Source organism: Oncorhynchus mykiss, chromosome 13 (genome assembly GCF_057628025.1).
Source record: "Oncorhynchus mykiss isolate SJ-2025 chromosome 13, ASM5762802v1, whole genome shotgun sequence".
Lineage (NCBI taxonomy): Eukaryota > Metazoa > Chordata > Actinopteri > Salmoniformes > Salmonidae > Oncorhynchus > Oncorhynchus mykiss.
The window spans coordinates 36362175-36385873 of record NC_143034.1 but is presented as its reverse complement, the minus strand read 5'-3'; the positions used below and the strand labels follow the sequence as shown (position 1 = coordinate 36385873).

At 44.0% G+C, this 23699-nt stretch overlaps 1 protein-coding gene across 1 annotated transcript; it reads right to left on the bottom strand.

Moving 5' to 3' along the window:
- Positions 1-1817: 1817 nt before the first annotated feature.
- On the bottom strand, positions 1818-6942 carry LOC110487388 (uncharacterized). The gene is made up of 2 exons (XM_036942390.2): positions 5232-6942; positions 1818-3942 (listed from the first exon to the last, which is right to left on the bottom strand). Exons 1-2 carry the CDS (start codon positions 5560-5562, stop codon positions 2906-2908), a joined length of 1368 nt encoding a protein of 455 aa, XP_036798285.2. The 5' UTR covers positions 5563-6942; the 3' UTR covers positions 1818-2905.
- Positions 6943-23699: the final 16757 nt, after the last annotated feature.

Genomic DNA, 23699 nt, shown 5'->3' with positions numbered 1-23699 from the left:
TCTCTCCTCTTTCTTTTCGCCTCTTCCTTCTTCCCTTCTTCGTCCTTCTCCGTCCTTTCCCCTGTGCCATCCATGCAATCCGCACGCGTCCTTTCTTTCCTCCCCCCATCCCCCGCTCGCCCCCCAGCTGCAGACGCGTATGACCTGTGACGAGCCGGGCAATCACGCCACAGGTGTGCTCTTGAGCCACACCCGTGGCAAGCCTTGGGCTCGTCACATTCCTTGGCCTCGTGCTCGTCCGACCCACAAAATCGACACCTCTTGGCACTGCACGAGGCCAGGATATGGCCGTAGGCCATACAACGCCTGCAGAACGGGGACTGACGTGCATAGTAGAATGTTCCCCTGTCAGCCCCCAGGGAGAACATCACCGGAGGATGGAGGTAGCCATCCACACTCTTCGGGGACTCCCTGAGTAACGCCTGGAACCCTCTCCTCCCGTTCCAGAAACCCAGGGAGTTCCTGAGGTACCTCGCTGAGGAGACATTGTCCATGTATCTCCCCAGAAAGGCCCTCACTTCTTCATCCTTCACGTGCGGATTGTACATGTTTACGGTGACCACCCTGAAGTTGTTCTTTGCCAGGCTGGTCACCGCATAATGGCACAGGGGTCCTTTTCTTTCCGCTTCCTTTGCCATCTTCAATACATCATCATGTTTCTCTTGCTTGTGAAACGTCACATCAAAACCCTTTTCATTTGGGTTGCCTTGAAGGCAGAGTACTTCCTTCACCTCTATCCTGAGGCATCCCATCAATATGGTCCTTCCAAAAGTTTCCCTGCTCCAAGGTTCCATCTCCTTTTCAGTCCATGAAAATCTTACGGTATTTGCTATACCAATCCCCGGAACCGACCAGGATTGCTTGTTTGTATTCATTTTTCTTCTTCTTCAAAAAAAAGCTCTCTTCAGAAAGAAGCTTCAACCTGAAATAAAAACATCTTAAACCAAAAAGGTGGAGCAACTAAAGGTGTTGACTCTCCACATCTATCAAGACGACTTTAGCACTGGGCCAGACACTCTTAAATAGAACCTGGACCAGCTCAGGTGAAACACCTTCCCACTAACGAGATGGACAAGCCAGCACAGGTGTAACACATACTGACTAACGAGGTAACACCAACCAGTGTGCCCAAGACACATTTCAGTTGAACAACCGACTAGAAAACAACTTCCATTTCACATTATAATCAACTACAATGCTTCACCTTCTATAATATAAACATGATGTCTACTGGCTGTCAACAATTAAAAAAAGAAAACAACACATATTTCTAAATAATAATATATAATCGTATATATTTTTTCTCCTTTTTCTTTCTATAGAATCCTAAAACTCACTAGCTTGTAGAACTCTCGTCTTCCGAAAACTCACTAGCTTCGAGAACTCTCGTCCACTTGGTTCAAACAAAACTCAAATCAAATTATATTAGTCACATGCGCCGAATACAACAGGTAGACCTAACAGTGAAATGCTAACTTAAGAGCCCCTAACCAACAGTGCAATTTAAAAAAAATACAGATAAGAATAAGAGATAAAACTCATCTCCAACACGGAAAAACGTGTCAAAATAAATTGTGATCCATGGTAACACACTGGTTAAATGCACAACACAAATATTTTGACTGCTCACCCTTGAGACAATCAGCAACCAAGTTGTCCTTACCACATGCTCTCGTACATTTGGGTTGGCACATCTGAGAATGAATGCGGATATTCTAAAAGCAGGGCAACAATGTCAATATAATTGTACCCAAAAACTGTCAGTTGGTTACATAATTATGATTACTAAATGTTACATGAAATGTAAATATGAAATATTTGGTTGCATAGTCTTATTTTTAATTACATTTTGCTAGGTAGCCCAGTGTCAAAACACAGTTTTAACGTGTCCAAATCAATAACCAAAACCTAAACATAAAATGTGCTATAAAACACAGTTTGTACACAGTTTTATCAATAACCAATATGCAGAAACAGTTTGTGATATATTAAAAACCTAAACATAAAATGTGCTATAAAACACAGTTTGTACACAGTTTAATCAATAACCAATATGCAGAAACAGTTTGCGATATATTAAAAACTAAATTAAAATGTACTGCATACACAAACATCTGACACAATATTCATATTACTTGTATTTTTTAAAACAAGCACCAGAAACGCTGTTGTTTTGACAAGCAGCAATATACCACTGATATCGATTAGGGGGTAAATCAGGTTGTTTGTGCTGTTGAAACTAACACAACTAAACAAAACACATGGAAATGGGAGATATCTTTTACCTCCCTGGTTAGAGGACAACCTGCAGAAGACAGTCAACTACATTTTGGAGTGATGCATTTAAATGTAGGGGTCGCTAAACAAAGGAACACCACCTATTTGTCATAACTCATCGCTAAAATCATTTGTGCAAGAGGAGGGAGATGAGGTTGCACGTCCTGTTAAAACTAACAGCTCAAAAACCACACGGAATCTGGGAATAATGTGTACATCCCTGAGTACAATTTGTAGAAAACAGCTAGCTACATTTTGAAGTGTTGCATTTTGATTCAAGTGGGTCACCAACACGGTAAGTGTAACACAACTCTTTTTTTGAGAGTCAATTTTTGTTACATCACATAAATTGTACTCTTTCAATTCAGAGCCTGGATTTCCCCCCTGGGGCTAATATCCAGATCATGTTGAAATCAATAGAACAAGGGGCAAACGATTAGAGTTCTACATTGTGACATTATTAAAATAATCCTACTACAATGTTAAAACATTCTACATTGAGACATTATTTCATTGATACCATGAAACAACTCCTTCATGTATGTATTTTCTGATGTTTGATCATAGGTATTTTATCAGATTATCTCTGGTCACACTGCTCACAGCTGAGATTTCTCTCCTGTGTGTGTTATATGGTGTGTAGTCCGCTTGCTAGACGGAGTAAAACTCTTCCCCCATTTAGCAGAGCTATAAGATTCCTCTCCTGTGTGTGTTTTTTCTGATGTGATATCAGGCTGGTTGACTGAGTAAAACTCTTTCCACATTGAGCACAGCTATAAGATTTATCTCCTCTGTGCGTTCTACGGTGTGATTTCAGGCTGGTTGACTGAGTAAAACTCTTCCCACAGTGATTACAGCTAAAAGGCTTCTCTCCTGTGTGTGTTCTCTGATGTTTAGTCAGACTGTTAGATGCAACAAATCTCTTCCCACATTCATCACAGCTATAAGGTTTCTCTCCTGTGTGTGTTCTCTGGTGTGATATCAGGCCAGTTGACTGAGTAAAACTCTTCCCACATTGATTACAGCTAAAAGGCTTCTCTCCTGTGTGTGTTCTCTGGTGTTTAGTCAGACAACCAGACTCAGTAAATCTCTTCCCACATTCATCACAGCTATAAGGCTTCTCTCCTGTGTGTGTTCTCCGATGTTTAGTCAGACTGCTAGACTCAGTAAAGCTCTTCCTACATTGCGCACAGCTATATGGTTTCTCTCCTGTGTGTGTTCTCCGGTGTTTAGTCAGACTGTTAGATGTAACAAATCTCTTCCCACATTCATCACAGCTATAAGGTTTCTCTCCTGTGTGTGTTCTCTGGTGTGATATCAGACCAGTTGACCGAGTAAAACTTTTCCCACATTCATCACAGTTAAACGGTTTCTCTCCTGTGTGTGTTCTCTGGTGTGACGACAGGCTGGATGATTGAGTAAATCTCTTCCCACATTCATCACAGCTAAAAGGTTTCTCTCCTGTGTGGATTCTCTGATGCATTTTAATGCCCGCTGATGAGGTGAATCTCTTCCCACAGTCAGAGCAGCAGTGAGTTCTCTTCCCTGTGGGTCTCCGCTGGTGTTTCTTGAGGTGTTCTAATGTGGAGAGACTCTTCTCTGCCTCATCAGCATCATGAGGTTGTTGAGGCTCCAAAGAAGATCCACGATAGTCACGTCTCTCTCCTGTGTGAACAACAAATTCAGACAGATGGTTAAAGGCCCATAGTAGTAACATCGATGATTGAGTTATTCAAATTATGAAGGTTAATTATTAATTAGGGTTAAGGTTAAATATTAATGAGGGTTTGTACACTAAGTGCTTGCCAAATTGGCACAAAACTTCACCTAACAACAACATAGACCTACTGTAGGACCCATAACTTCCTCTAACAGAGACCTACTGTAGGACCCATAACTTCCTCTAACAGAGACCTACTGTAGGACCCATAACTTCCCCAAACAACAACATAGACCTACTGTAGGACCTATAACAACAACATAGACCTACTGTAGGACCCCTAACAACAACATACACCTATGGTAGGACCCCTAACTTCACCTAACAACAACATAGACCTACTGTAGGACCCATAACTTCACCTAACAATAACATAGACCTACTGTAGGACCCCTAACCTAACCTAACAACATAGACCTACTAGGGATATAGAAGTAGGACTAGTCTACCTGGCCTGAGCGCAAATGTAGGCCTATAAATGTGCCTATTTGGGGAATTCTGATAGTATTTCTGATTGTCTTAACGCACCACCACTAATGAGCTGAGGAGCTTCTCAAAGCTAATTTCTCTTCACCTCAAACAGCAAGTAAACAAAGTCTAATCAAAATCAATTGCAAATGAGAATAGTCCTATAAAGTATGTGAAAAACATTTCCAGCTCTCGCCCTTTCGATAACCACTCGGCACGAAAGGGAAAAATGTAATGCGCTGATCCAGTGGAAAATACCCGATTACTTCTTATCCCTTACACAAATGGCTGACAACTGTGTCTGTCCCAAACTCACTGGCGCGGGAACCTGAGGGCCCAGAATATTTTATACAATGTTTCAAGTTCGTTATAGACAGGCCATGTGATTTATAGGATATGTATTTGCAATGTTTTTTTTGTAGGCTTTATGTAGGGAATTCTTTACATAGTTGTCAATGGCAATAAAAGTTACTTTTAGATTTCATTCAGATTTAGATAGAATGTAGATTAATCATAGACAATGATTTTGAGATACTATTATAAATGAAATTAAACTGTTCCATGAAAATGTGCATATGACAACCATAACTGGCAAGCAGATAGGTAGAAAAGGTAAGATAATTTGCACTCCAAATAGAAAACAAGCTAGAAATAAATAATAAAAAATACACAATATGGATGTAGCAATTGCAGATTTCCGCTTTAACACCAAACATCAGTTCAACAACTGCAGAGTTTGTGCCTCTGTTTTTAAGACAGTACTTACTAGTGTTGATCAGGGGACGGTTTCTCAAAACCATCTTATGGCTAAATTCATCGTTAGAACCATTGGATGCCTTAAGATGCGTTTGGGAAACCGGGCCCAGATATCCAGGTTCCTCCTCTTCTTCCTCCTCCTTTTTCGATGTAACAGTCATCTCTCCCTCCTCTTTCACTCCATAAACTGCACCATCCTCTCCTTTAACTGTAACATCCTCCTCCTCTTTCACTCTGAACGCGTCTTCCTCTTCTTTCACAGTAACAGCCTCACCCTCTACTTCTTGTTTTACTGTGATATCCACCTCTTCTTTAGAAGGGGAGTAGCTTAGTGACCGCATGGTCGGGGATGTTAGCTAGGCTAATGCTACCTTAACCAGCCCGCTAGCTGACTAATAACAACACCGTAAATATGAAATTAAATCGGATAACTAACTAGATGGCAGAAGAGGGTTTAAAACAGTGGCTGATAAACATTAAAGCGTCTAAAGATCTTATTGATTCTGCTTTTTTTGTCTAGCAAGCTATCGAGGTGTCTGACTAACTGTTGCTGCTGCTGAAAGAAGCGTTCCGTGCACTAGATTACACGTCACAAAACAGCACAACCTTAAATTCCCAGACCGCCATCTGCTGACTGGAGTGGGTAACGCAGTTGAGTAAAATGTATATTTTATCTTCAAACAACAAGTTAAAGTGTAGGAAGCATTAGTTTTTACTCACAAGTGTAAAGACTTAGTAAGCTAGTTGTAGTCACTTTATGGTTACCTATAATGACAAACAGTTATGTTTTTGCGTAATTACATATTTATTAATTTATTTCAGGAAATCTTCTAAACTACCCACAATGCACTATTGACAAGGTCATATGGATGATCTACTCTGTGCCACTGAGTTTGTATGCCAGTGTAACGGTGTAGTGAAGCTACATGTTTTAAATATATTTAACTAGGCAAGTTAGTTCAGAACAAATTCTAATTTACATTGACGTCCTACCCCGGCCAAACCTTAACACAGATCAATACTGGGCTAATTGTGCTCTGTCCGATGGGACTCACAATCAGGGCCTGTTATGATACAGCCTGGATTTGAACCAGGGTCTGTAGTGATGCCTCTTGCACTGAGACGCCGAACCTTAGACCACTGCGCTGCTCGTGTGTTAACGTTACACTCGGTGTAAATACACTCAGTGATAAAGGTAAGGGATTCTATGTAATCCACAGCAGATTTTTGGAGAATTTGAAAATTGAGTGGTCCTGGGATAGAAATGTATAAAGTTGACATTACATCATAAAATCCACGTTTTAAATCATACATTAGCAATTTATGTTTTAGTAACTACTGATGTTGGTTTGGTGTCAAGTAAGCTGTTTGCCAAATCTCAGTTTTCCATGTGGGTTTTATGCTAAAGATCCCTCTTTCAAATTGGTATCTAACGGAAAATGCATATTCTTTAGGAGTGCTATTTTTACCCTGTCGACCACTGATCATTCATCCACACTGTGTCCCGTCAATGCTGGTAATTTATGACAAATGTATAAAGTATATGTTTTATCTCCCTCACCAACTTTAAACATCTGCTATCTGAGCAGCTAACCGATCGCAGCAGATGTACATAGTCAATTGGTAAATAGCCCACCCAGTTTAACTACCTCATCCCCATACTGTTTTTATTTATTTACTTTTCTGCTCTTTTGCACACCAGTATCTCTACCTGCACATGACCATCTGATCATTTATCACTCCCGTGTTAATCTGCTAAATTGTAATTATTCGTCTACCTCCTCATGCCTTTTGCACACAATGTATATAGACTCTTTCTTTTTTTCTACTGTGTTATTGATTTGTTTATCGTTTACTCCATGTGTAACTCTGTGTTGTTGTCTGTTCACACTGCTATGCTTTATCTTGGCCAGGTCGCAGTTGTAAATGAGAACTTGTTCTCAACTAGCCTACCTGGTTAAATAAAGGTGAAATAAATAAATAAAACATGAACACCAGCCAGTTTATTAGCCCGGTTTTGTTAGTTTAGGTGTATTATACTTCTTCGGACATTGGGTAATTTTCCAGGTTAATTTGATATATTTTGACACTAAAATGGATGACAGTTTATTCTGATGTAGTGCATATGAGACACATGGAAACAATTGATTCATTTAATATAGTAAATTATGAATTAGTAGGAATTGTTAAATCCACTATAAGATCACAATAACTTTGATCGACATTTCAACTGTTTTTTTGTTAGTATATTATAGGGCATATTTATGGAGAATTGCTGTGGGAGTGCTATTTACATCCCGTCACCACTGATCATTCATCCATACTGTGTGTGTCCCATCATTGCAGCTTTGGACATAAATTAACTATCCATCCATTGCTCCTTCCTGTGTTGACTCACTGACTTGAGAAACGGGACCAGGAAGGTCACACTAGCTCGATATCTAGCTCAAGCTTGCAAAAGTTGTTTTTTTTCGATTTAATTTTTTAAAATGGAATATTATTAACATACAATATACTTGCAGTGAAGCCACTCAACAACTACATCACACCAGTCACCCAACAGACTCCCATTCAGAGCAACACACAGAAGCATCCAGGGTCAATGCCCTGCTCACCGATCTACCACCAGGCCAAAAAACGTGAAACCGAACCCTCCAAGATCCCCCCACAGTTCCCCAATAGCTGTCCCTCAACCATTCGAGACCCCTCCCACTGTCCCCCCTCAGGAAGACAAAACAATTCATTCCATTCCCCACCCCCAAGAACCCCCCAATGTACCAACAACCAAAATAATGAACTAAAGAGAAAAAAGGAAAAGACAGAAGAAAACAGCAAACAACAATGCAAAAAATACATTTAAAACAAAGGACATCAATGACAACTAAAATCATAACAGCAATGCCAACTGTATATGTTTGTGTGCATGTCTGGCACTATTACATGTATATGTGTGTTCTTGAATGTGTTTATTTGAGTGAGTGAGTGAGTGAGTGAGTGAGTGAGTGAGTGAGTGAGTGAGTGAGTGAGTGAGTGTATGTATATGCATGTGTACCAACACCTGCACGGCACCAGCCTCAGGCAAACCGGCATTAGTTGTAAAAAGACTGCCACTTAGTGTCATTCAAATGTACTTTTTATTATGTTTTATTTTGACTTTTATCTGTTGACCATAATTATATCTCCTATCATCTATCTATCATGAGGTAGTCACCTGGAATGCATTTCAATTTACAGGTGTGCCTTGTTAAATGTTAATTTGCGGAATTTCTTTCTTTCTTAATGCATTTGAGCCAATCAGTTGTGTTGTGACAAGGTAGGGGTGGTATACAGAAGATAACCCTATTTGCTGAAAGACCAAGTCTATATTATGTCAAGAACAGCTCAAATAAGCAAAAAGAAATGACAGTCCATCATTACTTTAACACATGAAGGTCAGTCAATGCGGAAACTTTCAAGAACTTTGAAAGATTCTTCAAGTGCAGTTGCAAAAACCGTCAATCGCTATGATGAAGTTGGCTCTCATGAGGATTGCCACAGGAAAGGAAGACCCAGAGTTACCTCTGCTGCAGAAAAAAAGTTAATTAGAGTTAACTGTGAAGACAACACAACTAAGCCTATGAGATGGTTTGGGATGAATCGGAACGGAAGGAAATGCGGGCAACAAGTGCTCAGCATATGTGGGAACTTCTTCAAGACTGTTGGAAAAGCATTCCAGGTGAAGCTGGTTGAGAGAATGCAAAGAGTATGCAAAGCTGTCATCAAGGCAAAGGGTGGCTACTTTGAAGAATTTCAAATATAAAATATATTTTGATTTGTTCAACACTTTTTGGGTTTCTACATGAATCCATATGAGTTATTTCATAGTTGTGTTGTCTTCACTATTATTCTACAACGTAGACAATAGTTAAAATAAAGAAAATACATTGAATTTGTAGGTGTGTCCAAACAATTTACTGGTACTGTGTATGCATTGTGGAGGAGAACTGATCCTAGATCTGTACAAAGACATACCATCTATAGCAGGAACAACTGTCTGTGTTAGAGAGCATATAAAACAAACTGATCCTAGATCTGTGTGAAGGCATAACATCGACAGCAGGAACAACTGTCTATGTTAGAGAGCATATAAAACGAACTGATCCTAGATCTGTACAAAGACATAACATCTACAGCAGGAACAACTGTCTGTGTTAAAAAGGCTCAGCTGGATTGAATTGAACTATTTAAAATGACATATTTGAATGTCAAATGATTTGTTCTGTTTGTCAGTACAAGACAGGGTCTGCAGAGGCTTGGCCTATTAGTGGTAGATTTGGGGGAGAATTTGACATGTCAGTTGGAATAATGATAGATTTTTGGAGGGACCCATGTCACTACAGCCAATCAGTGAGCAGTTTCCCATCCCTCACATCTCAGGCAGTTCTGTTACTCACAACACTTCCCCTGCTTTCATCAACAATGGAAAAGCCCACTTAGCTAAAGCCTTGCCATTTTTTACAATTAGGAAATAATATGTCATGCTTTACTCGTACCTCAGCCAGCATTGTGAATGGTGTCTGAGGCAGTGACATACTAGACCATGGCAGTAAATCTAATACTTAGGTGTTTTTAGTCATGCATGAAAGGTCTGGGGTGGTTCTGTGGTTAAGTTACTGACCTTGGAATACATTTCTGGCCATGCTGGCAGGGTCTGAATCAAACCCAATGTCCCCCTGGCACACTGGCAGGGTCTGAATCAAACCCACTGTCCACCTGGCACACTGACAGGGTCTGGATCAAACCCAATGTCCACCTGGCACACTGACAGGGTCTAGATCAAACCCAATGTCCACCTGCTACACACTGGGCTTAACTTTGCTGTCTCTTTCCATTAAACATGGACAACAAATTAAAGTGCTTGGGAACCTAACAAGTCTTCAGGCAAAGTTACTCATCAAACCACCTCTATTAGACGTCACCTCTTTGGACCTCATCTCAGTGAGTTTAGGTTGGGGAAACCGTGGAGGAGAGGGCTTTGGACCTCATCTCAGTGAGTTTAGGTTGGGGAAACCAAGGAGGAGGGGGCTTTGGACCTCATCTCAGTGAGTTTAGGTTAGGGAAACCGTGGAGGAGGGGGCTTTGGACCTCATCTCAGTGAGTTTAGCAGCTGTAACACAGTACCTGGTCTAGTTCATGGCATTGAGGAGGAGAGAGCAGCTGTAACACAGTACCTGGTCTAATTCATGGCATTGAGGAGGAGAGAGCAGCTGTATCACAGTACCTGGTCTAGTTCAAAGGGACAAGGGGGATAATAAAAGGGACCAAGAGTCTGTTGATTGGTCAGTCCTTGGGTTAATTTGTTTTGCAATATGTTCAAGTCAAATCAAGCTTTATTTATACAGCACATTTCAGACATGGATGCAACACAATGGCTTCACAGCAAAAAAAATATATAAATAAACAACTATTTAGTACACAACAAACATAAGAGGATTAAAAAAACAGAAGAATAACAACTGAAAGACTAATGAGCACCCTATGGAAATGCCATTGATTAAAATATGAATAATTGGATGCAATATCCAACCCAAAATATAAGCTTGTTTTATAGGAGGGGCTCTTAAAGACACAATGGGGGTGTCCATTGAAAGTTGACTAGTAACAAACACTGGGACATAAAAGACACCCACCATGAGACCCATCAACTCCGCCCAAGAAGCGACAAACAAAAGAAAAACCCACACCAAACGTAAAGACAGGAAGCAAACCAAAAAGGTGGTTAAAATAATTTATTACAATCAATACCATTCATACTATTACAAAATCATATTTCTCATTCATTCTTAATTAATTCAATTTACAAAAACATCAAACAAAAACAAACCTCAGGGGAGCATCGTCCCTCCCCGTCATACCTAACCAATACCTAACCCTTTCCCTATCTCCCCTTCCCTAATCTATCCCCTTACCAAACTCACTCTAACACTCCCAGCCCTAAACCCCCTTTCCACCTCTCCCGTGCCGCATGCTTCCCCCACTTCCTCTCCTCCCTCTTCATCTTCCCCCTCAAATCACCTTCCACCCTTCTCACTATCCCTTCCACCCCCCCAATCTCTCCCTGTCTTGACTAAATTCTGCCTGGCTTCCCACAGTCCCTTTTTAAAGAGACTCATGAGAAGCCACAGCAGAAACCTGTCTCTATCCGTTCCCTTTGCTCTCCCTACGCCTCTCTCTAGCCTAGCCCATGTCAAAACAAAATCACTCCTAACCACACCTAGCATTACCCGTGCCCTAGCCCAGACTAGTCCGGCAAAGGCACAGTCCCAGAAGGCATGGCGCACAGTCTCCTCCCTGCCACAAGAGGATCTTGGACAGGTGGGGGATTGCACCAAACTATACCGGTACAAGATGGCACGTACCGGCAAGCACTTATGGAGGCCCAACCAATTCAGGTCCTTGAGCCTGTTGTCCAGGCCCCGCGCCTGCACTCCCTCCCAGACCACTGACGAGATGCCCGCTACAGGCGCAGGACTCCCTGACTGCATGACCTCCTCGTACAGGTGCCTGTGGTCTAAACCTACTCGGGCAACTTCAACCTCGGGGTGTGCACGCAGCCACTTGGCCGCATGGCCAAAATGCCACGGCAGCTGTTCCGCCCGAGGACCCGTGTTAGACCACACCATTACACTTCTCGCCTTATACTAGAAGAAAACCTGCAGGAGGTAACCGGACGGGTGTATAACCGGACGAGCAAGCTCCGTCAACAAGAAAGAAACAAAAATGCCGTCCAGCTTGAGGGGGAAATGTGGTACCCCCCTACCTCCCTCCCCGATGGGACAGATCATGCGTGCCCTGGCGACCCACTCGCACCTGCCACTCCACATAAACTGAAACACAAGCCTCACTAGAGGCCTCCTCAGACAAGCCGGCAATGGATAGATGTATGCCACATACAAAAGAGACGGCAACACATCCACCTTTAGGACCAGGACTTTGCCCATAAAAGACAAATACCTAGCCTTCCACATTGCTAGCTTCCTCTGTACCACTGCGATACGCATGTTCCAGTTTAGCGTCGCTGAGCCGGAGGTCTCAAAATGAACCCCGAGAATCCTCAGGGCCCCTTCACAGAGAGATAACCCCCCAGGCACATCCGTTCTACCGCGCCATCTTCCGAAAAACTTGACGGAAGACTTTGCATGGTTCAGAACCGCTCCCGACGCTCGGGTGAAATTCCCAAAGATGGCAAGGGACCTTGTCAGGCACGAGTCCTTTCACAACAGCAAGGAAGTGTCGTCGGCGTACTGCGTCATCTTAACACGCAGCCCACCGCTTCCAGGGATCAACAAGCCTTCCACCCCTGTGTCTGCCCTAATAGCAGCCCCCAGAGGCTCCATGTACAGAACGAAGAGGAGAGCCGAGAGTGGGCATCCCTGCCTGACCCCAGACGAGAGGTCAAAAACGTCACCTAAGTGACTATTTACACTAACTCGACACCCCGCTCCGACATATAAAGTACGGATCCATCCTATAAACTTCTCCCCAAATCCTAATCTACCTAACACCCTGAATAGAAAATATCTATTCACGCGATCAAAAGCTTTCGCCTGATCTAGCGCTGCTACCATTAAAGGCAGCCCTCTATCTTCAACCCAAGCGATGGAATCCCTGATCAACTGTAGGTTCCATCTTATAGAGCGGCCCTCTACCCCGCACGTCTGATCCTCGTGGACGACGTAGGGAAGGGCTGTGTGCAACCGGTCTGCTAAAACCTTTGCAAGAATCTTGTAATCTACGCACAGCATGGTCAATGGCCGCCAGTTGCCAAGGTCAGTTGCTTCCCCCTTCTTATAAAGAAGTGACAGCACACCAACAGCCATTGACCCCCCCGGGACCCCCGTCTCAAGGATGGCCTTCAAGACTTCGAGAACCACTGGTCCAAGTATACCCCAAAACTTGAGGTAAAACTCAGCCGGCAGCCCATCCATCCCAGGCACCTTCCCTTTTCCCATCCTCCTAAGAGAGCTCTCAACCTCTTCTAGTGAGATCTGGGCCTCCATCACGTCTCTAATGTCCTCTGGCAACCGCCGGGACAAGTGTTCTAAAAACACGTTTCCCTGCTCTACATCTATTTCCCTTTCCTTAAATAAACCTTGGAAATGATCAGTTGTCACCCTGACCATTTCCTCTGGTTTACTTACTATACTACCATTTTCTTCCCTAACTCCCTGCATTACCTTCCTACTCTGTCTGGCCCTAACCAACTTAAAGAACATAGCAGAACAAGTCTCATTATGTTCTAGAAAGCCACTATGCGCACGCTCCAGGAAAGCTCGAGCCTTCTGCTCCTGCAGCCTTTAGGGCTGCGAATCTCTCCCAGTCAATCGACCCGCCGAGGTTGCCTGCCTCGTACTCGAGTTCAATTAACCTTTGGATACGATCCACCTCCCTCCTTTCCTCCCTTTTTTTCCTTCTACAATATCCTATTATAAAAGCCCTTATCCTCCCCTTGACTAAATCCCACCACTCTAACACCCCCTCGCACATGGACCGGAGGCCGTCAAGCCTCCGAAAGAAACAAAAAAATGCATCAACGAAAGCCTGCTCCTCCAGTATATCCCGATCTAACTTCCAGTACCCCCTACCGAAGAGGCAGACTGGCGACCCCACCTGCAGGAACACCCCGTCGTGATCCGTGAAGAAAACAGGCAACAGCCGCCCAGACAAGTGACCCAAAGACCTGGATACAAAAATGTAGTCGAGCCTCCTCGCAACCCCCCTGGAGTTGCGCCATGTAGGACCGACCATTGCCGGAGTAGTGTGCAGGCCACCATCAACCAGACCATGGCAAGCCATTAGCCCAGAGATGGCACCTGCACTGCTATCACCGCCTACCCCTAAATCTATATTAAAGTCTCCTCCTATCACCAAGTGCCTGTTTGTAACACACAGGGGCGCCATACAGTCCACCATCTCCCTCCTGTCTGCCGCCACCTGTGGCCCATACACCCCAATTAACCTATATCTAGCTTCTCTAAACTTAACATCTATCCCCAAAACTCTACCCTGCATTATTACAAAAGTGTTCTCTATTTTAACCTCTGTATGCCCACACAAAATCCCTACTCCTGTTGAGTGCACCCCTCCTATGCCCCAAAAAGATTCCCCCTTATCCCACTCCCTCTTAAATCTACACACATCCCCACCATCCCTCAGGTGAACCTCCTGTAAAAAACAGAAATCAAACCCCACACCCTCTAAATAACAAAAAACCGCCCTCCTTTTAACATTATCTCTTAACCCCCTAACATTTAGACTAAAAAAAGAAACAGAACTATTCATTTAATTATTTACAACAAATAAAAACCCCAAAACCCAAAGAAAAACCAGGAGACTCACCCGATGCTCCCCTGGTCCATCTCCACCGGCGGGGACGTCCTCTCCTCTCCTGACGCCCCCCCGTCCTCCATCCCAACCCATGATCCAGGCAGTGTGTTGGGTCCTCCCTCCCCACCCACCATCCCCCCCTCCCTGTTTGCCTCGGGGCTGCATGTAGGGGACCCCATCTCCCCAAACAGGAGCTGGGATCCCTCTAGCAAACAACCCACCGACCCCTCACTGGAGTCATCCACTAAAATGCAAGGGGCTGAGGCAAACCGGGAGGACAAATTACCCCCCCCTCCCCCTCCACACCCCCCTCCCTCTCACTTCCTGCCAAGCTCCCCCTCTTTATCCCTTTCTTCTTTGGTGAAGGAGGTAGCGGGGAGACACAACGTCCCATCCCCGCTAACTCCTCCACCAAATCCCTCATTTCGACCTCGAGGAAGCCTGGCAGGCTGTCCCCCCACTCCTTCCCCCCATCTCTCCCCCCTCCCACCTCCACTCCTCCCTCCTTCTCCGTCACTGTCCCCGTTCCCTCTTCCACTCCTTCTCGTACCACTGTCCCCTTCTCCCTCTTCTCAGCTCCTCCACCTTCTTCCGTCCCCTTTTTCTTCTCTCCTTCTGTTCCATTCTTTTCTTCTCCTCGCCTCTTTCTTCCCACCTCATCCTTCTTCCCATCTTCTTCCTGCGCCGTCTTTTCCCCTGTGCCATCCATGCAATCCGCACGCGTCCTTTCTTTCCTCCCCCCATCCCCCGCTCCCCCCCAGCTGCAGACGCGTATGACCTGTGACGAGCCGGGCAATCACGCCACAGGTGTACTTTCGAGCCACACCCGTGGCAAGCCTTGGGCTCGTCACACTCCTTGGCCTCGTGCTCTTCCGACCCACAAAAACAACATTTCTTGGCGCTGCACGAGGCCAGGATATGGCCGTAGGCCATACAACGCCTGCAGAACGGGGGCTGACGTGCATAGTAGAGTGTTCCCCTGTCAGCCCCCAGGGAGAACATCGCCGAAGGATGGAGGTAGCCATCCACACTCTTCGGGGACTCCCTGAGTAACGCCTGGAACCCTCTCCTCCCGTTCCAGAAACCCAGGGAGTCCCTGAGGTACCTCGCTGAGGAGACATTGTCCATGTATCTCCCCAGAAAGGCCCTCACTTCTTCATCCTTCACGTGCGGATTGTACATGTTTACGGTGACCACCCTGAAGTTGTTCTTTGCCAGGCTGGTCACCGCATAATGGCACAGGGGTCCTTTTCTTTCCGCTTCCTTTGCCATCTTCAATACATCATCATGTTTCTCTTGCTTGTGAAACGTCACATCAAAACCCTTTTCATTTGGGTTGCCTTGAAGGCAGAGTACTTCCTTCACCTCTATTTTTTTTAATTTTTTTTATTTCACCTTTATTTAACCAGGTAGGCTAGTTGAGAACAAGTTCTCATTTGCAACTGCGACCTGGCCAAGATAAAGCATAGCAGTATGAGCAGACAACACAGAGTTACACATGGAGTAAACAATTAACAAGTCAATAACACAGTAGAAAACAAAGGGGGAGTCTATATACAATGTGTGCAAAAGGCATGAGGTAGGCGAATAATTACAATTTTGCAGGTTAACACTGGAGTGATAAATGATCAGATGGTCATGTACAGGTAGAGATATTGGTGTGCAAAAGAGCAGAAAAATAAATAAATAAAAACAGTATGGGGATGAGGTAGGTGAAAATGGGTGGGCTATTTACCAATAGACTATGTACAGCTGCAGCGATCGGTTAGCTGCTCAGATAGCTGATGTTTGAAGTTGGTGAGGGAGATAAAAGTCTCCAACTTCAGCGATTTTTGCAATTCGTTCCAGCAATTCGTTCCAGTATCCTGAGGCATCCCATCAATATGGTCCTTCCAAAAGTTTCCCTGCCCCAAGGTTCCATCTCCTTTTCAGTCCATGAAAATCTTACGGTATTTGCTATACCAATCCCCGGAACCGACCAGGTTTGCTTGTTTGTATTCATTTTTCTTCTTCAAAAAAAAGCTCTCTTCAGAAAGAAGCCGCAACCTGAAATGAAAACATCTTAAACCAAAAAGGTGAAGCAACTAAAGGTGTTGACTCTCCACATCTATCAAGACAACTGGAGCACTGGGCCAGACGCTCTTAAATAGAACCTGGACCAGCTCAGGTAAAACACCTTCCCACTAACGAGATGGACAAGCCAGCACAGGTGTAACATATACTGACTAACGAGGTGACACCAATCAGTGCGTCCTACGTTCTAACGAGCTAGACGTGCTAAAGTCCAACCTCAATGAATGTTAAAATTATTTGACAATTGTCTTAAAATGAGCAAGAAGTCATATTTTGTCTTGTTTTCACATTAGTAGTAACATCTAAGGTTGTAGACTAGAAAAACGTTATTCATGTTGTTGAAACTCTAAGCAGTGTGCTAGAAGACGTTTGGTCTCCAATACAGGCCCCTTTCAGTGTTTAATAAAATTGCGGCACGAGGGCAATTTGATTGCAGAAACTCCTCCATGCTAATGACGAAACCACTAGTTATGGATGTTTATCTGGTAATGAGGAAACCACTAGTTATGGATGTAGTATATCTGCCAGGAGCAAAAATGGTGAGCAAAGATTATAGTTTTTCACAATGTATTCTGAATGTGAATGGGGGAAAACTCAGGGGAGTAACCTCCATTTCCAGGTTGCTTATGAGTGCATTTCACACTACTTTGGATTATAATTGTAAGGCTCAATTGAATGTCCTGCTTAATATAATGTTTGTCATCGCAAATCAACCGCTTTGTATTTAAAAAACACTTCAACCAGTAAAAGGCTCTTTGTCTAGCTTTTCCATCAACATGACAATGAGGGTTTGTACACGGTTTGGCCCATTACTTCGCCTAACAACAAATATACCTATTCTGCCCTTGAGTTGCGTTCTCATGCAAAACTAGACAGATAGCTAACAACTAAGTCTTCAATAAAACTCCCAAGGCGTGACTTTTCTTGAATGAATATATTGAAAACGTTTGTTGTGAAACTGCAAAATACAGAAAAGAATATACTTTAGTATTCAATTCACACCGACATCCTGTAGCTGTACATTATACATTTGAAGTTGCATAAATACAAAGCATGTGCTAAGGTACCATGCATTTGGCATGATGCCAAACCATATAGCTAATTGTTACTCATATGGTAATTGGTTAACTCCTTTCATTACTCTAATAATGTACAACCATCTATGTAGAATAACAAAGCATAATACAATAGAAACAGTAACAAAACTACAGTATTGTATATTTTACAATTCGTTTGCATTGACGCACGAGTAAAGTAATACAGCTAACGACATACAGCACACTCTGCTAACCCTGATGTCCTTGCCGTGTCTGAATCCTGGCTCAGGAAGGCCACCAATCCTGGCTCAGGAAGGCCACCAAAAATTCTGAGATTTCCATACCCAACTATAACATCTTCCGTCAAGATAGAACTGCCAAAGGGGGAGGAGTTGCAGTCTACTGCAGAGATAGCCTGCAAAGTAATGTCATACTTTCCAGGTCCATACCCAAACAGTTCGAACTACTAATTTTGAAAATTACTCTCTCCAGAAATAAGTCTCTCACTGTTGCCGCCTGCTACCGACCCCCCTCAGCTCCCAGCTGTGCCCTGGACACCATTTGTGAATTGATCGCCCCCCATCTAGCTTCAGAGTTTGTTCTGTTAGGTGACCTAAACTGGGATATGCTTAACACCCCGGCAGTCCCACAATCTAAGCTAGATGCCCTCAATCTCACTCAAATCATCAAGGAACCCACCAGGTACAACCCTAACTCTGTAAACAAGGGCACCCTCATTGACGTCATCCTGACCAACTGGCCCTCCAAATACACCTCCGCTGTCTACAACCAGGATCTCAGCGATCACTGCCTCATTGCCTGTATCCGCTACGGAGCCGCAGTCAAACGACCACCCCTCATCACTGTCAAACGCTCCCTAAAACACTTCTGTGAGCAGGCCTTTCTAATCGACCTGGCCCGGGTATCCTGGAAGGACATTGACCTCATCCCGTCAGTTGAGGATGCCTGGTCTTTCTTTAAAAGTAACTTCCTCACCATTTCAGATAAGCATGCTCCGTTCAAAAAATGCAGAACTAAGAACAGATATAGCCCCTGGTTCACTCCAGACCTGACTGCCCTCGACCAGCACAAAAACATCCTGTGGCGGACTGCACTAACATCGAATAGTCCCCGCGATATGCAACTGTTCAGGGAAGTCAGGAACCAATACACACAGTCAGTCAGGAAAGCTAAAGCCAACTTCTTCAGGCAGAAGTTTGCATCCTGTAGCTCCAACTCCAAAACGTTCTGGGACACTGTGAAGTCCATGGAGAACAAGAGCACCTCCTCCCAGCTGCCCACTGCACTGAGGCTAGGTAACACGTTCACCACCGATAAATCCATGATTATCGAAAACTTCAACAAGCATTTCTCAACGGCTGGCCATGCCTTCCGCCTGGCTACTCCAACCTCGGCCAACAGCTCCCCCCCCCCGCAGCTACTCGCCCAAGCCTCTCCAGGTTCTCCTTTACCCAAATCCAGATAGCAGATGTTCTGAAAGAGCTGCAAAACCTGGACCCGTACAAATCAGCTGGGCTTGACAATCTGGACCCTCTATTCCTGAAACTATCGGCCGCCATTGTCGCAACCCCTATTACCAGCCTGTTCAACCTCTCTTTCATATCGTCTGAGATCCCCAAGGATTGGAAAGCTGCCGCAGTCATCCCCCTCTTCAAAGGGGGCGACACCCTGGACCCAAACTGTTACAGACCTATATCCATCCTGCCCTGCCTATCTAAGGTCTTCGAAAGCCAAGTCAACAAACAGGTCACTGACCATCTTGAATCCCACCGTACCTTCTCCGCTGTGCAATCTGGTTTCCGAGCCGGTCACGGGTGTACCTCAGCCACGCTCAAGGTACTAAACGATATCATAACCGCCATCGATAAAAGACAGTACTGTGCAGCCGTCTTCATAGACCTTGCCAAGGCTTTCGACTCTGTCAATCACCGTATTCTTATCGGCAGACTCAGTAGCCTCGGTTTTTCGGATGACTGCCTTGCCTGGTTCACCAATTACTTTGCAGACAGAGTTCAGTGTGTCAAATCGGAGGGCATGCTGTCCGGTCCTCTGGCAGTCTCTATGGGGGTGCCACAGGGTTCAATTCTCGGGCCGACTCTTTTCTCTGTATATATCAATGATGTTTCTCATGCTGCGGGCGATTCCCTGATCCACCTCTACGCAGACGACACCATTCTATATACTTCCGGCCCGTCCTTGGACACTGTGCTATCTAACCTCCAAACGAGCTTCAATGCCATACAGCACTCCTTCCGTGGCCTCCAACTGCTCTTAAACGCTAGTAAAACCAAATGCATGCTTTTCAACCGTTCGCTGCCTGCACCCGCACGCCTGACCAGCATCACCACCCTGGATGGTTCCGACCTTGAATATGTGGACATCTATAAGTACCTAGGTGTCTGGCTAGACTCTAAACTCTCCTTCCAGACCCATATCAAACATCTCCAATCGAAAATCAAATCAAGAGTCGGCTTTCTATTCCGCAACAAAGCCTCCTTCACTCACGCCGCCAAACTTACCCTAGTAAAACTGACTATCCTACCGATCCTCGACTTCGGCGATGTCATCTACAAAATTGCTTCCAACACTCTACTCAGCAAACTGGATGCAGTTTATCACAGTGCCATCCGTTTTGTCACTAAAGCACCTTATACCACCCACCACTGCGACTTGTATGCTCTAGTCGGCTGGCCCTCGCTACATATTCGTCGCCAGACCCACTGGCTCCAGGTCATCTACAAGTCCATGCTAGGTAAAGCTCCGCCTTATCTCAGTTCACTGGTTACGATGGCAACACCCATCCGTAGCACGCGCTCCAGCAGGTGTATCTCACTGATCATCCCTAAAGCCAACACCTCATTTGGCCGCCTTTCGTTCCAGTTCTCTGCTGCCTGTGACTGGAACGAATTGCAAAAATCGCTGAAGTTGGAGACTTTTATCTCCCTCACCAACTTCAAACATCTGCTATCTGAGCAGCTAACCGATCGCTGCAGCTGTACATAGTCTATTGGTAAATAGCCCACCCATTTTCACCTACCTCATCCCCATACTGTTTTTATTTATTTATTTTTCTGCTCTTTTGCACACCAATATCTCTACCTGTACATAACCATCTGATCATTTATCACTCCAGTGTTAATCTGCATAATTGTAATTATTTGCCTACCTTCTCATGCCTTTTGCACACAATGTATATATAGACTCCCCTTTTTTCTACTGTGTTATTGACTTGTTAATTGTTTACTCCATGTGTAACTCTGTGTTGTCTGTTCACACTGCTATGCCTTATCTTGGCCAGGTCGCAGTTGCAAATGAGAACTTGTTCTCAACTAGCCTGCCTGGTTAAATAAAGGTGAAATAAAAAAATAAATAAACATGAAAGGCATTGCAATTTGTGTGAGTAAATGCAACCAACATTGATATGTAAGCAACCATCAATAGCAAGATTATCATCATTAGCTAAATACTTGAATCGAACTTACAAACAAATATTTTCCAAGGCTGAAGCGTGACGAGAAATAACTACACTGAAAGACCTGCACCGTAGCGTTGTTTTTAGCTGCTTCTATGCGTGCAGAACAAATTCTCTACTTCCTGTTTGCGTAGTCTTTCTAAGTTCCAGAAAGCTCCACTAGGGGGCAAATAACACCATGGAACACAATGAAAATACATTTTAACCGTTGTAATAAAATAATCTGTTACCTTCTAAGAGGATGGCAGCACAGTACCTGTAATGAACGAAGAAGCACTTCGGTTGTTGTTGCATGACATACATAGTGTACTCTAGGACCCATAACAACATAGACCCACTGTAGGACCCATAACTTCACCTTACAACAACATAGACCTACTGTAGGACCCATAACTTCACCTAACAACAACATAGACCTACTGTAGGACCCATAACTTCACCTTACAATAACATAGACCTACTGTAGGACCCATAACTTCACCTAAGAACAAATATAGGAAAATAGCTGTGTGTGTTGTTCAATAGTCTATCCATCATTTACAACTGAACAAACGTACAGTCAATAACATAATAGAAAAATCTATATACAGTGTGTGCAAATGGAGTACAGAGGTAAGGCAATAAATAGGCCATAGTAGCGACGTAATTAAAATGTAACAAATTAACACTGGAGTGATAGATGTGCAAATGATATGCACTAGAAATACTGGTGTGCAAAAAAAGTAAAAAACATGGGATGAGGTAGGTAGATGGATGGACTATTTACAGATGGGCTGTGTACAGCTGCAGTGATCAGTAAGCTGCTCAGATAGCTGATGCTTAAAGTTAGTGAGGAAGATATAAGTCTCCAACTTCAGCAATTTTTGCAATTCATTCCAGTCATTGACAGCAGAGAACTGGAACGAAATGTGGCCAAAGTAGGTGTTTGGGGATGACCAATGAGATATGCCTCCTGGAGCGCGTGCTATGGGTGAGTGATGCTATGGTGACCAGTGAGCTGAGTTAAGGCGGCCTAGCAAAGACTTATAGATGACCTGGAGACAGTGGGTTTGGAGACTAATATTTAGCGAAGGGCCAGCCGACGAGAGCATACAGGTCGCAGTGGTGGGTGGTATGTGGGGCTTTGGTGACTAAACGGATGGCACTGTGATAGACTGCATCCAGTTTGCTGAATAGAGTGTTGAGGCTATTTTGAAAATGAGATTACCGAAGTCAAGGATTGGTAGGATAGTCAGTTTTACGAGGGTATGTTTGGCAGCGTGAGTGAAGGTAGCTTTGATGCGAAATAGAAAGACGATTCTAGATTTAATTTTGGATTGGAGATGCTTAATGTGAGTCTGGAAGGAGAATTTACAGTCTAGCCAGATGTAACAGGGTTATATTGGTGATTCCCCTTGCCACTTTATTGATGAGCCAATGGGTTTTTGGTTTGAGTTTGTTTTGCCTTCACCTACTCAACATGGCATCTTATTGGCTGGATTGCGTAGCTTGCTTACGAGGGGGGATGTTCCAGTTAGAATCGTCCCAGTGAACAAGCACCAAACCAGCGGTAAGTTGTTGGTTGCAAAGCACTGTACATCAAAAGTGTTTTTTATACTCTCTTGTGATGATTTAAATGTACAATTTATATCAAATTGTTTGTAAATGTTATTCGAACATCACACATAAGATGCAGCGGTTTTTGGAGAATATTTGTTGTGCATTTTGTTGTAGAGAATTCCCTTCAGTACTAGCTAGCAACTTACTGTGTCTGATGGGGGGAGTTCATATATTTTGTACAGTGCGTGAGTGCAGAGTTGGATGGTGAGACGTGCATTGCATGACGTGCAATTTTGTGTCGTTCTTATCAGAATAAATCTACATGACTGGTGCTACACGTTGGAGTTCCGTGTCGATGACTGATTGTACACAACGCAAGAAGAGTACTGTTACACAGACACCTAGGTATTAATAGTTGTCCACATATTCAAGTCAGAACCATCCAGAGTAGTGGTGCTGGATGGGCAGGTGCGGGCAGCGATAGGTTGAAGAGCACATATTTAGTTTTACTAGCGTTTAAGAGCAGTTGGAGGTCACGGAAGGAGTGTTGTATGGCATTGAAGCTCATTTGGAGGTATGTTAACACAATGTACAAAGAAGGGCCAGATGTATACAGAAGGGTGTCGTCTGCGTAGAGTTGGATCAAGGAATCACCCGCAGCAAGAGCAACATTGTTGGTATATACAGAGAAAAGAGTCGGTGTGAGAATTGAACACTGTGGTACCTCCATAGAGACTGCCAGAGGTCCGGACAACAGGCCCTCTGATTTGACACACTGAACTCTGTCTGAGAAGAAGTTGGTGAACCAGGCGAGTCAGTCATTTGAGAAGAGAAGGCTGTTGAGTCTGAGAATACGGTGATTGACAGAGTCAAAAGCCTTGGCCAGGTTGATGAAAACGGCTGCACAGTACTGTCTTTTATCGATAGCGGTTATGATATCGTTTAGTACCTTGAGCGTGACTGAGGTGCA